General features: G+C 37.1%; 1 protein-coding gene across 3 annotated transcripts in view; it reads left to right on the plus strand.

Annotated features, from left to right (window-relative positions):
* Positions 1-15751, plus strand: part of MRPS27 (mitochondrial ribosomal protein S27) — a 39106-nt gene that overhangs the window by 1376 nt on the left and 21979 nt on the right. For all 3 annotated transcript variants that reach the window (XR_003526228.1, XM_027634637.1, XM_027634638.1), the window contains exons 2-4: positions 682-759; positions 5583-5653; positions 7576-7634. Coding sequence is in view for 2 of the 3 variants with exons in the window: in XM_027634637.1 (XP_027490438.1) it covers positions 682-759; positions 5583-5653; positions 7576-7634 (208 nt within the window). In the remaining variant the exon portion in view is untranslated. The remainder of the gene's footprint in view (positions 1-681; positions 760-5582; positions 5654-7575; positions 7635-15751) is intronic.

The raw sequence follows: 15751 nt of genomic DNA on the forward strand, positions 1-15751 counted from the left end.
ATCTTGAGCAGATTTCAAAGGTATGAGTACAATGAGTATTTGGAAAAAACTTCCAAAAATGTTTCCGTGAATGCACAATTCACAGGAGATGGAAAAAATGGAGAATATTAAAAGGGAAGTATTTCCAGATGAGCTTCTAACTTTCACTTCCAGTGAGACAAGTCTTTACAGGTAGAAAAAATAACTATCCAGCAACAACAGAAAAGCCTTTTTGTGCATAGCCATGTTTTTTGCTTATGTTTTTTAGCCTACACTTAGCTAATTGATAGCATTTGATAAAAAAGGTCTGCGTGCACAAAGAAACTGCTTTTATTATTCTTTGGGGTTTTTTCTGCCTTTACAAATTTGTCCTTTTCTTAAATAGAGAGTTCAGGTTTGGAAATATTTGTTTCGTGATGAAAAAAACCTTATAGGGGAAAGCTTTTCTGTTTTAAATATTACAAGGAAATAATAAAAATAAATAAAAATAAGTATAATAATAATAATTAAATACTAATTAAAATAATAATAATTACAATTAATCAGAATTGTTACAGTAGTAGTTGCTGACTGCTATGTTATAAAAACAGCTTAATGCATCCCATTCAGTAAAGACAGTAGAAGATAATATCTAATAAAATGTTACTTTGTTTAGAGTTGTCTAAACAAACTAGCTTACATAGTATTGTCTTTCTTCATTAGGTAGAAGATCTCTTCTTTCTGCGGCCTATGTGGATAGCTCAAAATGGGAAAAGAGACAAAAAGAGGAGCATAACCTGGGTGAGAAAAGTTTGTTTCTTGTCTCCACTTTATCAAATGAATAGCAAGCTAAACTAATTTTTTACTAGCTCATCATCTGTAAATAAGAAAATGTGTGAAGCAATATGCTTCTAAGGTTCTATGTCAAAAGGTGTTCAGCATAACTATTCAAAGCTGTAATGCAGAAACAAGTTAGAATTTGCCCATTTGATTAATATTTGGTTTCTACAAGCTAGTTTTTTTCTTTCACAAAATCCAAAGTTTTATGGCTGTATCTGAGTGTCATCTTCGTTGACATTGTTTTAATTGTACAGCAGTGCGAAAGAAAAACTAAGTATCGCAGGGCAGTCCTGTTTAAAGACATTTTTTAAAAGGAACATTTTCCTCAGAGTTTTGCAGTTTCTTGTTGAATTACAGATTTTTTGGGGCGGAATGAAACTAAAAGTTTTATTTTCAAGAAACTATACATTAAACTGTATCTGCATACGGAACTGAGATCTCTAGTGCAAGTTTTATAGCTAAATTATTTGGCTGTGTTACATTTGAAATTACATTCCACCATCTTTTTGGTGACTATGTTAAATAGAAAACATCTTGCAAAACATATTTCCATGCTAAAGATAGATATGCAGTATTTTGTACCACAGGTGTTTGGAGACTCCTTAATGCGTAATCCTTGTCTTCTCTTTTTCTTTCCTGGGCCCCTGAACCGTAGTTGTTACTTACAATGCAGATTATGAGGCTGAAAGAAGAATCAGCAGGTGAAATTCCAGGAGTTGTGTCAAGCAGGAAGCCAGACAAAATGATCAGAATTATGTTTTTTTATGCCTTGATTTGTTTCTCGTATTTTCACTTGAGCATGTAGGGGTTGGGATTGCCAACATGTTATACTGTACCTGGATCAGAAACAATTGGTGGGTCCTCGTGGCTGTAGCTAGGATCCTGCAGAGACTGTTAATACCATGTTACCCTTTACTGTCAATAGGACTGCTCGTGCAGTGTTTTTTGGGCTGGAGCCACAAATTTGTGCCCTGTGATGTATTTGAACCAGTCACCTTCAGGTGAAAATGGGTTATTATTTTGACAAATGTCATAGCCAGTAGAAATCCACCACTGAAGAAAACACTGTTACGCAAGTGCTGGTCCAGTCTGTGTTTGGCTTTTCCCAGGCCTGGCAAGATCTTCTGTGACTGTTTGGCAGGCACAGTTCTTGCTGCTCCTCTGCTGATTATCTTGATCCAAAGCAGATGTCTGTTCCATGCTTTTCAAAGAACTGCTTTGCATTTTCATTTTGTGTTCACAGAAAAGAGAAAATAAGTTAACATGGTGTCAGCTTTATTAGCATTTTCAAAGAGGAGACAGCCCTGCAGACGTCTGCTCTGTAGCTGTCAGTTGTATGGTTGCACATATAATCTTGTGTGGTAACTGCTGATTATAGCTTCAGTGAGTTCCTTGTGCTGAGGAGATGCTCTTTTATTTGTTCTTCAGACATTGTTTCAGAAGTGTTATTATGCAAAACTATGTTGTGAGGATACTTTTAAAGGAAAAAAAAGTATTTAAGTATTTTCTTATTTAAAGTCAATTCCATTTCTCTGCTGCAATAATGTGCCATCCCAGACTTGAACTCATTTACTGCGTCCATGTAAGATACACTTTATTGTCATCTCTGTAACCTCAATTTAGAATTCCAGGCAGGAATGAGTTTAGCAAACTTCAGTACTGAAAAATGTGTGGGAAAGAACACGTCTGTATTTTGTGTACAAAAAGGCATTTGTTCAAAAAGATAGGAATAGAAATTATGTTAATTTGGAATTTACAAGCTGCTTGCTGGTAGGAAGATACCTGCCTAGATGTGGTTTGGACTCCATTTACTAAAAATGAAGTATCAAGGAAATAGAAGGCATGGCTCGGCTTAAATTCTCTATTGCTTCAGTTGGTTCATCACTAACAAGAATGAAAGTAAGTCACAGTAAGCACCTTCATGAAAAGAAAAACAATTACCAGAATCCCAGGGGATGGCTTGTTAGATTCAGAGTGCCTAAAATGGCTCACCTGCAACACCAGGTGGCAGTGCTGCCTTTACAGTCTTGAATAACTTCCATTCAAAGCCTTGTTCAGTACAAAACTGTTGTTCTTTCCAGAAGCTGCTAATTGTGTGGAAATAGAGAGAAATGTGGAACGTATAAATTGTAAGGTGTAAAATATTTGCCTTAGCCTTCCTTTATATTTTAATTGGATCTTTAAAATAAATCAAGGCTTTCCTTATATTAAATGGTTAGCCTATGAGTTAGCTCTGCCCATCATTCCCAGGACAAGTAAATTTTGCACCACATTTTTATCTTCTTTCTCTATCACTGGATCAAACCACTTCTAAGAATACAAGGATATAAACAGAATAAAAGTGACCTTACGTGGTGGTTAAACGTGCCACTTATTGATAATGTTCTACTTGTTGATGTGGCTACGTTCTGTGGATAGGTACACGCTGTGAACCAGACTGATACTGTGATGATTTCCTAGGCCACCAAACTGGTGTTAGAAGTCATAACAACTGACTTGGAAGGTGACGGTCAGTATTTTCTCAGTCAGTGTCCTTAATCACCCTGTTGCAGGCAGCAAGACACTGAGTTTATGTGAAAAAATTAAAATAAAAGGGAGCATGAAGTCTCAGACACCGATCTTCTAGAGACCACATGCCTGGAAGTTTACCTCAGCTCATATTTATGGTTTGTTTTGTTAGTTTGTTTAAATCCATTAGATTCTTCAATATACAGAACTATGTTTTTAGAGAAGTTTAGTTTTGAAGGAGTTAATCTTGTAGAAATGTATTTTTAGGCAGTGTGTATGAGAGATTATATACAGTAGTGTCCTCTTTGGTAAGTAGTCACATAAAAGCACTTGCAACATGTATCAGTTAAAATGAACATAGAATTCTGATCTGTCTGTTAAAATATTGATTTGGTTTATATACTAATGTTAGCACTCAAGTTTTACTACCAACAGTGACAGGAGATTTGGGCATTCACATGCTTGCATTCTAGTACTTCTGTCAAGTTTTTTTTGACGAAGAAGTTTTAATCTTGATTGTTGAGTAGCAACAATGGAGAAAACTTGATTTACAAAAGGTAGCTGAATTATTTCAAACTGTGAATATGAGGAAAAAAAAGTCTGATTTTAGATGCTCTTCAGAGAAAACAAACCAGTAAAGAATTACTCACTGCAAATTATTCTTATCTAGAAACTACCACAGAAACAACAGCTTGTATGGAAACAAAACTGAATTTCCCATTATCTTAATTTGTCTGCTATTCTTTTAGATTTAATCAACTTTCAGTTTATTGTGACTCTTACACTGGAGTTGATTGATAAGTGCTTCATGTTGCTTTCCATACTATAGTTCTGGTGGAGAGTTCCAGCTTTGTAGGCAGCATTAAAGGTCAGTGATTAAAATTCTGTGTGCGAACTCTCCCAGAGGATGCTAGTGTATAATGGCTAACAGTCTTGTGATCTTGCATTCATGCCATTGTATTTGTTGGGTTTATATTCTGCTTAAGTACTCAGTGGGCTGTTCATCTTCATGAGCACCTAGACAAAAGAAATGCCAAGCTCAGGGCTTGAGTGTGGCCCAAAATGGCTGTAGGGATCACCTAGTTTTCAGGAGTGATGCGTAACAACTGTAGTTCTGCAACAGATAAATGAACTCCCAATATGTGCAGTTGTCTGTTTCAGGCCCAGATTGCTGTGTCCAGTATATCAGATTTTGGAACGAATACTTCTTTCCAACTGTCTCGAAATGGAGATGAAGAATGGTGGATGACAGTTGGCTTGGTACATTTAGGCAAGGACCTAGGCAGTCTTTGTTCTGGAGAAGTTGACTTAGTCTTAGCATCCCTTCTCTCTAACTTCTGTCACTACTGGGAAAGCTCCCAACGCCTTTGCCCGTGTGTGTCATCATGGTGTTTGTGACTGCTAGAGAGTTGAATAATATAGAGTCAAATACAGACACTTCTTGTAAGGCTATTCCCACTTAAATTTCTTTACCAATCAAGAAGTCAATCTGCTTTTTAGTGGTTATCTGGTGTAGCATGGCTTTGGTGGCCCACATCAGCTCAGCATCCTTTGTTGTCATCTTCATTTTCCAGGAACAGTATAAAACTAAAACTCCAAATTAAATTAATTTAACTTCCAGTTAAATTCATTAAATGCAGCAATGGCTGGCTACCTGTTCAACAGTCAGAAGTTTCAAGTTGTGTATGGTTGAATTAATATTGTTACATGACTGCTGAAGAGAATGCTATAAAGTTAACAAGGTACTGGCACAGTGCTCAATTTGATTTATAGGATTTCTTTGTATTGCTGTTTGTGATGGAAGAGTTTGTCAGTAGGGTACTGGTTGTACTGTACCAGTACAATGAGAAACTGCTGGTTTCTGTTTCTCATTGTTTTACTGTAAAATAAAAATCCATGCCAAAAGCACTGTCCAGCGTATGCTAGGCTTGAAACCAAGTGGGAATTCTGAGGACATCTGGTCAGTTGTTTTTTTTTTAGATGAGTTATAGTAGTTATATGAATTTCATCCAGCACATTATAGGGTAGTTTGCTTCCCCCCCACTTTACTAATAAGTTAGGATCATCATGTTGAGAACCTTTTAATGTATTATTTTCTGTTAAAGTATTTAACAATAATTGAAAGTACTGTTTTCATACAACTTCAAAATGAGATGTTAAAAAGTAACCAGAATTTGATTTCGTGGACACAGGTTCTATTCAAGGTTATATGATGGCTCTGCAGATTTTCCTGTAATGCCAGTTGATTAAATGTACTCTTTTTCTGCTTTCTCCAGCTGACTTGGCCCACTTAATGGACAGAACCTATGAAAGAAAGCTGCCTGTCAGCTCTTTGACAATAGCCCGGGTAAGAAAATAAATCCCAATCATGAAGTCATAGAAATGACCGTGGAATGCTTGTATAATCAAGTGAGCTGAGAAGGAATAAATGATATCACCTCAGTTGGGAGTTCTGGGATCAAAAATGTCTTGCTATACTGTTACATGGCTGTATAAAGCCGTTTTATTGTTACTTTAGACTCATTAGTTAGTATCTGGACCGTAGGGTCTTCAGAACAAAATATTTCTTTTTTCTGTAAAATCAGGCCTCACTATTAGTGGGTTGTGTTTTTCCCTAGTATATGTTCCCAACCTTCTTGTGGTTTCTGTCTTTGTGAGAGCTTTAATGCCTCGTCAGGCACTGCATAAGAACCCAGGCTGCTAAGGGAATGCAATAAATTAACACCCTGCACTGTCTGTCTTCCTCCACTTCCAGACTTCTTTCAGTGAGGCAGAGGTAGACGTATTTTGCTTCTGTAGTTTTCTTTCCTTGCAGCAGACTGAGGCAGAACAAATGCTGACAGGGGTTAAGCAAAGCCATTATTTTTACTTGAATTAGTAATGAGTTCCATCCTCTGCATGGGTTAATCTGGAGAGGGGGAGTGAAAGCAAAGATGTGAGCTGTGTTTTTAAGTTACCTGTGTAAGAGAGTTTGTATTGAAGAAGGAGAATAAATATGTCACTTGTTTAAAAAAAGGAAAACAAACGAATTTCAGTCTTCAAAATTGCCACGAAAAACTGAATTACCGCCCTTGTACCTCAGTAATATCATTAATTAGGATCATTTGCACCACTGACTGAGGAGTCACAGAACCCTTTGTTCAGTTATAAGAGCAAGCATTTTTACAGATCTAGCATTCTTGATCATTGCTTCTGAGACAGGGTCCATGAGAGAAATGTGTTCCTCTCCCTTTTATTAAATAGCTTTATTCCTTTCCTGCATTCTCCTGCTTTGGGGTACCTTTTTTGTGGAGAAATGGCATTTTCAGATTGTCAAACAGCCCCACTTTCCAATACCTGGAGCTCACAGCAGATACTTATTTTCTAAAATGTAGATAAAGGACCCAGGCATGCTATTGCCACACTTAAAAGATGAGACCTATATATGTACAGCATGCAAGGATAATTAAGAAATGGGAGATCAAATACCAGTCAGCTGAAATTATTATTTTTAGCTTAGGATACAGACAAGTACTGACCTTGAGAACATATTTATATATTCTCAGCTAGAGGTATTATGTTGGGAAGACTCTAGTGTTTCAGTGTCTTTATGTTAGTACAAGGTGCAGGAAAACAGGATACACTTACCATAACACAAAGTCTGGGTGAAAACTTGGCTTGTATTTAGTTGATAGCACTGGGAATTTTGTAAGATTGCCTGAAGAAGACAGGGTTGTAAATGAAAGGAAAATTGTGTTTTATAGCATGGGGTTTGATTTTTTTTTGTACCAGTGTTTATATGCATGGTGAAATACAAAATGCTTTTGCTCTTGTCCTTCAGAATATATAGTAAGAATAGGCACAACAGTCAACTTTAGAGAAAAAGATATTTTTTTGAAGAGAATTAAGGTATGTCAAGGCTCACTTAAAACTGTAGCAAACAAACCTAAGGACCTGAATGTATTCTTAAAATAAAGGATGTGATTAAGAGAAAAAATTCAGAAGAGCACCAAAAATACAGGGTACTAAACTGTGGAGACTTAATCCTCAAATGGTCTGCAAGTTGCATAAAGTTTCTGAGAGGTGAGGAAGGGAATTATATCAGTTCAGAAAGATTTGACTTCTAGCAGTCTAGAAGAAACCAGAGTTAGGAGCAAGCAAAGATGTGAAGAATTCCAGTACTGTCAGACAGCTAAATATGCTGACGAATGTATTTTGTTATTGCATTTTTTTCTAATATGCTTTGTGAGTGCTCCGTCTTGAAGCTTTTGTTTCTTATGTTTTAATCAGTTTGTTGACAACATTTCTTCACGAGAAGAAGTGGATCAAGCTGAATACTACCTTTACAAGTAAGCATCTTTTCTCCCCAGCAAGAACTTTGAATCATACAAGTAAATACCATGAAGTGTTGTCCTTTGAAGAAGACTGACCCTTTACAGCTTACTGGCTTTGATTTCTCTCTAGCAAAGTATGCTCATCTACTTGTCTTACAACTCACACCTAAGGGCTTTCTTGGTTGTTATGGCTGTCCTCCTCTGGACCTCTGGCATTGATTCCTGTCAGGCATGTTAGTCTGAACTACTGAACAGCCAGTGCAACCTCCAGCTGTGGTTTACATTAGAAATTATAAGGAATTATGTTTGTTCACAGCTTTTCCTTCTGATAGTTTTTTATTACTAAGTCATTATTTATCTAAATGTGCTATTTGCATATTTGTGTGTGCATGTATAGGACTCAATGAAGCTTGTTTCCTTGGAACTAGCAAAAATGAAAATGGACATCCTATGGTAATGATTAGGTCAAGGTTGAATGAAGTGTAGTTTTTATCCCCTTACTACTTTCATGTTTCCCAGATCAGCTGTGTGGTTCACCTTATGCATGGGTTGTTAGGGTTTTCTGCAACTATTCTTGTGTTGAGTGAAGTGTACAGGGTACCTTTACTGCTGGTGTCAGGTTGAATGCTTGCTTGCTTGCTTGAAGTCAATACCTCTCAATATTGACTTTAAGAGGGCAAAAATTCTTGCTGATCACTAAAAGAAATTAATTCCTTTATGGATGGTTGCACACACACATTGAAAACTAAGTCTTCTGATGGAGAAAGTAACTCATGCTGTCAAAACGTGTGAGAAGGCATCCTTACAAATAATGTCAGGTTGTTATTTGTAAATAACAATGGTTTTTATTTTAATTAAGATGTTTGCTGGATGGCTGTTTTAATTGAATGCATAGTTTTAAATACATAATTTCATTAGAATTCAGATCTCCATAATTCACTGATACTAATGGGACAGTATCTGAATACTAGCAATATCCTGTAGTGAAAAAATAAAAATAGGAAGAATCTCTCACAGAGGGGAAGTTAGTAGAGCTTTCATTCCTTTTGATCAAGATTTCCTTAGTCGTGTCAGAATCTGTGGTCAAAAATGAATTTTCCATCCTGCAATGGCAGAGATGAAAACAGGACAAGGTAAAGCCACTTTAATGCAAGCCGTCTGGTACCCTTGAGTAACATTATTGAAGATTGAAAAGTATTTTGTGCCACACGTACTTAAGCCCTCTCTGACTGAGTCAGGACCTCTGTGATCAGGGGTGTCAAGAGACCTTTGATTTCCCTGACATGCAGAGGCAAGTGAATTACTAAGTCTCAAAATGGTACAGATAAAATCCAGATAGTGAGACATCCATATATAATGTATCTTTCAGGTTCTTTATTCTTACATGTTCTTTCTTTTTGAAAAAAGTTCAAGGAAAGTGACAAAAAAATAGAAGCAAGAAAATGGTCCATAGTAAGAGGTAGAGAATGGTATGGGAATCTCCTAACATGTAAATATCCTTTTTACTTTTCATCTGTACCTAGCTAATTCATCAGTTTAAAATACAAGGTTTCTATCTTAAGAACACATCCTTGTGTAGAGAGTTACAGTTCAAGAATAATTCCCTAAGAAATAATTCTCCCATGGCTGGTGAGAATATAGTTATGTGCACATCAGATATGATCATTTGTATCAATGTGGAGAGAATAGAGAAGTACTGATGTGTCATATGGCTTGTCAGACATGCTTTAGCTGGAATTTTTCTTTGTGTCTCTGTAATGCTGCTTTGTTTTGGTGTTGCAAAATGGTTAGTCTTTTGGTGATGTTAGCAACGTTTTTCAGTTCATTCCAGCATTGATCCATGAAACTGTTCTCAAAAATGCACATATATGCAGGTAGTGATTGGTATTTGCAAGACCCCTTTAACTGGTCTTTGCACTTAGACTGGAGTTCAAATGAAGGACGTGTTTATAAAGATATGCCTTTGCATCTGGGAGCATGTTTGGCACAAAAAAGTCCTGAAAAAGGGGCCACACCAGGAGACATAAATGAAGGGGGTAGAGAGGGAGAATTAAGGAGCAGAGAAGCTTTGACAAGTAATCTCTTTTTAGGCCTTCATGAGAAACAGTTCCAAGCACAATTTTTGTACTCTATGTAAGGAGAATAACCTTTTAAAAAGGAGAAAGGCAGTGTAAAATAAAGACTGGTTTTGTGTCCTCTGAGGTATACAAATCCATTGCAAACAGATGTCATGTACATAGTCTGGTAAGTTGACTGTATGTGCATTTTCCTGAACATAAATGAGAGAATGTTCCCAGAGTCCTGAGTTTTTCCCCTTAACTGCTTGTAGAGTATAAAGAAGGGATTTTGATATCTCTCCCCAGTGTTTGGTGCCTCTGGCAACCTGAGGTGAAGGGTAGTCAGTTCCAAGGCTCCTACAAGGCTGGAAGATGTTCCTGGTACAAAAGGCAAAATCCCTGCAGGAAGAATCAGGGGAAAGTATGCTTGCTATCTGGAGGTTTTCTGAAGACAGGAGTGACAGAACTTGTAATCGTTAACTTTGTAGACTGGAGAGTTTCCTTCTGTTATGTCACACGTTTCAAAAAGTAGTATTCTGGAGCATTACCATAATGCATTTAGGGTTCTGAAATACAATATATGTATTATATCTAGACCTGTTTCAATTTTCTATCCTTTAAAAGCAGTGGATCTCCAGCCGTACTGTCTCCACAGAGGCTCTTGAGCTCCCAAGAATAGCTGTGTGGAAACTGCTATGCCACATTGTGAAACATGTCAGTAAGATGGTAAAGGCCAGTTTGAGGCATGACGTCATCTGCTTTCAGTGCTCCTCTTTTTGTTCTCTTCTGAATACCTCCCCCCCTCTGTTAACTGTCAGACTTAAAAAAATCCTTTCATCTCCTAGGATCCCAGCAAAAATTCTAATCAGAATGCAGAGCCCTTTCAGCTAGATCAAAGATCTGCAGTTCGCCTTACTTTGTCCTGTCTCACTGAGATGTCACTATTTCACACATCAGGGTGTTTTTCATATGATGGAAACATTAGCATAATGGAAGGAGGTTTTGTGGTGAGGTAACTGCTGATTCTGTATGTAGGTTTTATGCCAACAAAGATTTTCAATGGGTATGAAAGCAATTGGTGAAGTTTTATGTTGAGATTCCTCAGGAGAATTTTTAATTGCATTGAATGCATGACCCACTCTGTAGATAAACGTATACACACTATCTGCAGAACACGTTTGTGTGTGCATGCGCTCTGCAAATTCTTGCACAATCTACCTAGATCTTTTTATTACCTTTCTGTGATTGATAATTGCTTTTTACCTGGACTCCTTACTTGATTATAATCACAAAATGGGACAATAGTCTATGAGAAGTTATTCTTAGATTTAAAATATATATGTATGTAATATCTTCATAGAATTGTTTAGATTGGATGGTAGTAAGTTACAGCTTTGAAGCCTGATTTCAGCCTTTAAATCGTTTTGGGACTAAGATAGTCCCAAAATGCTCTCTATATATGAAATTGTGCTTATTCCTTAAAATGCCTGTTATCAGCAGTTAATGCAACATTACATGCAAAATAAGTTTCACCTGCGCTGTCTGTATTTGCATGTCTGTTTTGTGGGTGCGGAAGTTGCAGTTTTTAGTACTTTCATGCCAGTCAGTCAGTTCAGTGTCTGAAAATGTTATTACTATAAAGTATCGTTTATAATAAATTATCATAATGGACCAAAAAAAATGTATTCCAGAGTTATACTTTACATGGCATTCATTCCCACTAGTATGCTATTTAGTTTCTGTATACAAATCTACATTATGTAATGAATACCATTAACCTGTTCTAACACAAATATAAAAAGGAGAAGAGATGTAGACACAGTCCTGTAACATATTTAATTCTTCCTCTGAGGTGTTTTCGTTGTCATAAAGCTGTAGCCAAAATAGACTTTGTTAGTTGATCAGGTCTTGGTTTTAAGTCCCTCCAGAGAAATATGTGTGTTAAAAAAGAGGTGTAAAAATAAATGAGTCAGAAATATCTGCCTACTATTCAAGTTATGCAGCAGTTATATTTTGAAATGATACTGAGAAGTGGTGCAAAAGAAGAATACGCTTTTCTAGGCAGAATGATACTTTTTACCAGTTTGGACACCTGCCTCAGCTGAGCAATCTCAAATAAGTCTATTTGCAAAAAATTTGGGCTGCTCTTTGGCAGGTTGGGAGACAGAAGGAAGGGAAGCACCAGAGAGATTAACCTCATTAGAATGTTTACTCGTTTTCATGTGAATGACAGAAATACCAGTGTTTAGTGCTGTTTCACTATGGTTGTCAGTGTGTGATGCTGCTTTATGTGAAGAAATATTGGTCACTATCCAAGCCAGTACTGTCAGATGTAAGTGTTCTGATTGTAGAGACTCCGCCACTTTTCTGGCTCCAGCATTCACTCCTTTCTGCACAGAGAGGCACATGTTCTTTCACAATTTCTTTGTTGTCATTGTCTCTCTGTGGTTTTTGACAGCATGAGCTGTAGGAATCGACAGAAAAAACAGCTAGTAACCACATTTCAGAACCTGGAGCCAAATTTCAGTGAGCCTTATCCTGTAACCACATCTAATTCAAGTGGGTGTGCTCAGAGTAACCATGCTGTGTAGCGCAGGAGAACTCTCAGTAAAGGTACAACACTGGAAAGCATTTAGAAATATTTCTTCCTGTAATACATGTCTTTTCAGTCATCTGCTTTTTGTAGTTCATCTGTCCTTTTTATCGAGTTTCCTTTAAACTTCACAGAAACTGGACAAGAATATTCTAGGCACTGCATATAAAAGCACAAAAAGTTGGAAGACTTTCCTTCAGCACTAGTCTCTTTTTTTTTGTGTGTGTTGCCAACAGATAAGCACTTGGCTTTTAAAAGCTTTATATTTAAAACAAGAGGAAAAAAAAAGGATTCTGCTACAAACAGAATGCAATATCAACATTATGGGGTGGTTCCCTCCTCCTGCTCTGCAAAATTTCTGGAGTCGATGGGAAGATAGGCCTGTCAGATTCAGAAATTAAAAGAACTGACTCAGTCCACACTCCATATGGATACATTTTTCGCTTAATATTGGGAGAGAGGCTTTCATTACAATTCTTGCAAGAAAAGAATATTAGCAGAATTTTTATATCCTTCTTGGCAACAGCAGGTGTTGGCTTTCAAATGTCCTGATGCTTTGCATAGCTTGCCACAGCTGTTATATTGAAAACACTCTTGAGTTAAATGTACATGTTGTCAAGCTGATCCACTTACCTGGATTTACTTTGTATTTTCTGCTACAATTGTTTTCTCTTATTTGTAGCTAAAGTAAGGCTTCTAATAAAGTGGGAGTGGACATCCACTAAGAATGTCAACCATTTGGAAACATTCCAGGGCATATTACACTGTAGGATATACATGGAAAGGGATTTGTGTCTGCCTGGCTTTCTATTTCTTTTTCTTTACATTGTTTGAAGAAAAATTTCACTAGTAAAATCTCTGCAAGTAGTTTCATGTTACTGTTGGTTTTCTACCATGGAAGCAGTATCAGATCTTGTAGGGTGCGTGGAAGCAAAGCTGGAACCAAAGCATCTCTGGCATTCCAGTGCCTGAGAATTCCGGTTCTGTACCACACTTACTAAGAAAACCATCAGTATGGTCGAATGATGTCAAGTTATGTACTACTTTATAGGACAGTGATGGAGAGAAGGCATTAAAATGTTTTTTCCTGTCTTACCTTGGCCAAGTTGTGAAAAGCAAGGCTTATGCACTATTTCAATGAGAACTTCCCTTCATTTTACCATGTACAATGAAAATCATTGTTTCGTTTAAGCTTGGTGTGTTACACAGGGCTTTTAAGATGAACATGGTCTGATCAAGCATGTAAAAAAGGGACTGCACCATATTATTGGACTTTGTACTAGTCGAGAAAAGTGTTCAGTGCTATGTTGGTAACAGTGAAGATGTTCAGCTTGGTAATATGATGCAGTAGAGTGGATCCAGTATGATCTGTTGTGCTCTGAGAATATGTGTGGTTTTGATGCATGTTGCTGCATAGTATGTAGTAACAGATAGCAGATGTGATGCAGGTTCCAGAAGGCGAAAGCCTTTGGAAGTGGAAAGAGCATTTAAGATGACCATGATAAGGGATGAACTAATATACCACAGTTACACATCCGATCTTATTTTGTTCTATTATACACCATTTTATATAAAGTCAGTTTATAACAAAATTAAAATTATTGTGATGCATCTTTCTTTAGCTTGTGAATGACTGGGCATGTTAATTTTCAAACACCTGACTTTTTTATTTACAAAAATTTATGGTTTTGCTTTTGTAGGACTGAAAACGTTTGGTCAACGATTGGTTACCAGATAATTTAGAAAATTATCTGATTATATCCAGCAGACCATAGATTTCTTTTTGGCTCCAGTAATAAAGAAATTTGAAAAGCCAGCTTATGTTGCTTGATTCCAATGGCTCATCTTTTTTCTAAATATGTCCATCTTCTTCAGAAACATCCAGAATTATTAAAGTGCAGAACAAAAATGAAAGTAGGTACATTAAGCTTGTATAGCTGCTTATTTCTGCATATACATTTGTACCTGTGAAAAAGTGTCCTACTCCCTAAGGGCAGAAAAGGCTTGATTGCAGACAGACCCACAAAACAATGTTTTGCTGTAATTGAAGAGTAATATTGACTCAGTAGATAAGCAAAGGTCATGGATTAACATTTTCCTGGGGTGATTTCTGAGGTTATTACTCTTTCTCATTGTTTTACAGAAATGGGAAATTAAAGTGTGAATTTTTGAATATAAGATGCAATGTGAAAAAAAAATGGTTATTTGGGGTGGGTTTTTTTTTGTTGTTGTTGTTGTTGTTGTTTGTTTTGGGGGTTTTTTTGGGGTTTTTTTTTTTTTGGTTGGTTGAGGTTTTGTTGTTGTTTTAATGTTGCTTTAATAGTGAGCTATTTTTAAAGATGCATTCTCCAGATAATCTATCTATATTTTCTGCTGGAATGAGTCCAATTTAATTTTTGGTGCTTCTCTGTACCAAGCACTTGAGTTACTCTGCTCAGGTACCCGCAACTGTTCCTTCTGCCATATACTCTGTTATTTCTTTCTATTTCTGACCTCTACTTGGTAAATCTTTGGTTCCTAGGCAGATTAATCCCTTCCTTACCTTTTTCTTTGTTTGTGGTTTTGTTGTTTTGTTTTGTTGCTTGGAGTTTTTTTGTGGAGGGCATTGGTGGTGGGGGAAAACAGTATGGGGTTGAGAAAAGCTTGGATAGAAGTCCAAGCCTCTCTTATTAGCTAATCACATCCCCTTACCTATTTCCTAAAATCCTGACATGTCCCCTGTCCCTGAAGGAGAATGTCCCCAGGCTTTCCAGGTGCCTCTCTGTCTTCCGTTTGCTACGTCAGTTTGAAAGCGTGGGGGAGCTTGTCCAATGTGGAGTTGGTTTCAGAAGTAACAGTGTGGCAGCTCTGAGTGGTTGGTTTCCATCTTCACCACCCTGACTTACCCCTGTGAAATGCTGGGCTGCACATCCTTGAAAGGTGCTGAGGTTATCCTTGCCTCCCAGCTTTAGTCTAATTAATTAGACCATGTGCATGTGTGATGTGTCAGGTCCTCAGCTGATTGAGGGGGAACCACATATTGTCTCTCTGAACCAGGTGAGGATTTGATCCAGGATCTAGTTCAGGGAACATTTAATCAGCCAGCAAAGAATGCTTTCTTGGGTTTGTTGTTAAAATTAGAAAGGGATATACTAGAGAGCAGCTGGTAGAAACTCCTGTTTGCTCAGCTGTAAATGTAGACACAATAAATAGTCCTTTCTCTTGCTGAAAAATGAATAGGGATTTTGGTTATTTCACCCCCACTCCACTCTCTTCATTCTAGGGCTTGTCAGGCTTGCAGTACAGATTTTGGCAACTGGCTTTCAAGCAGATATTCACCTTTATGAGAAAAATCTTTTTTTTCAAGAATTGGTGGGGATATAAAGCTGGCTTTAATCTTTAAAGTCAGCTAATTCTGATCTCTCTTCTGTCATTACTGTTTTCATTTCACAAAGGGGAAAAATACTCCTTTCTTCAGTCCAAGTTCCATTAGGGAGTGAGCA

The sequence above is a fragment of the Corapipo altera genome, unplaced genomic scaffold (genome assembly GCF_003945725.1).
Source record: "Corapipo altera isolate COAL_440 unplaced genomic scaffold, ASM394572v1 61411, whole genome shotgun sequence".
In the NCBI taxonomy this organism is placed as follows: Eukaryota; Metazoa; Chordata; class Aves; order Passeriformes; family Pipridae; genus Corapipo; species Corapipo altera.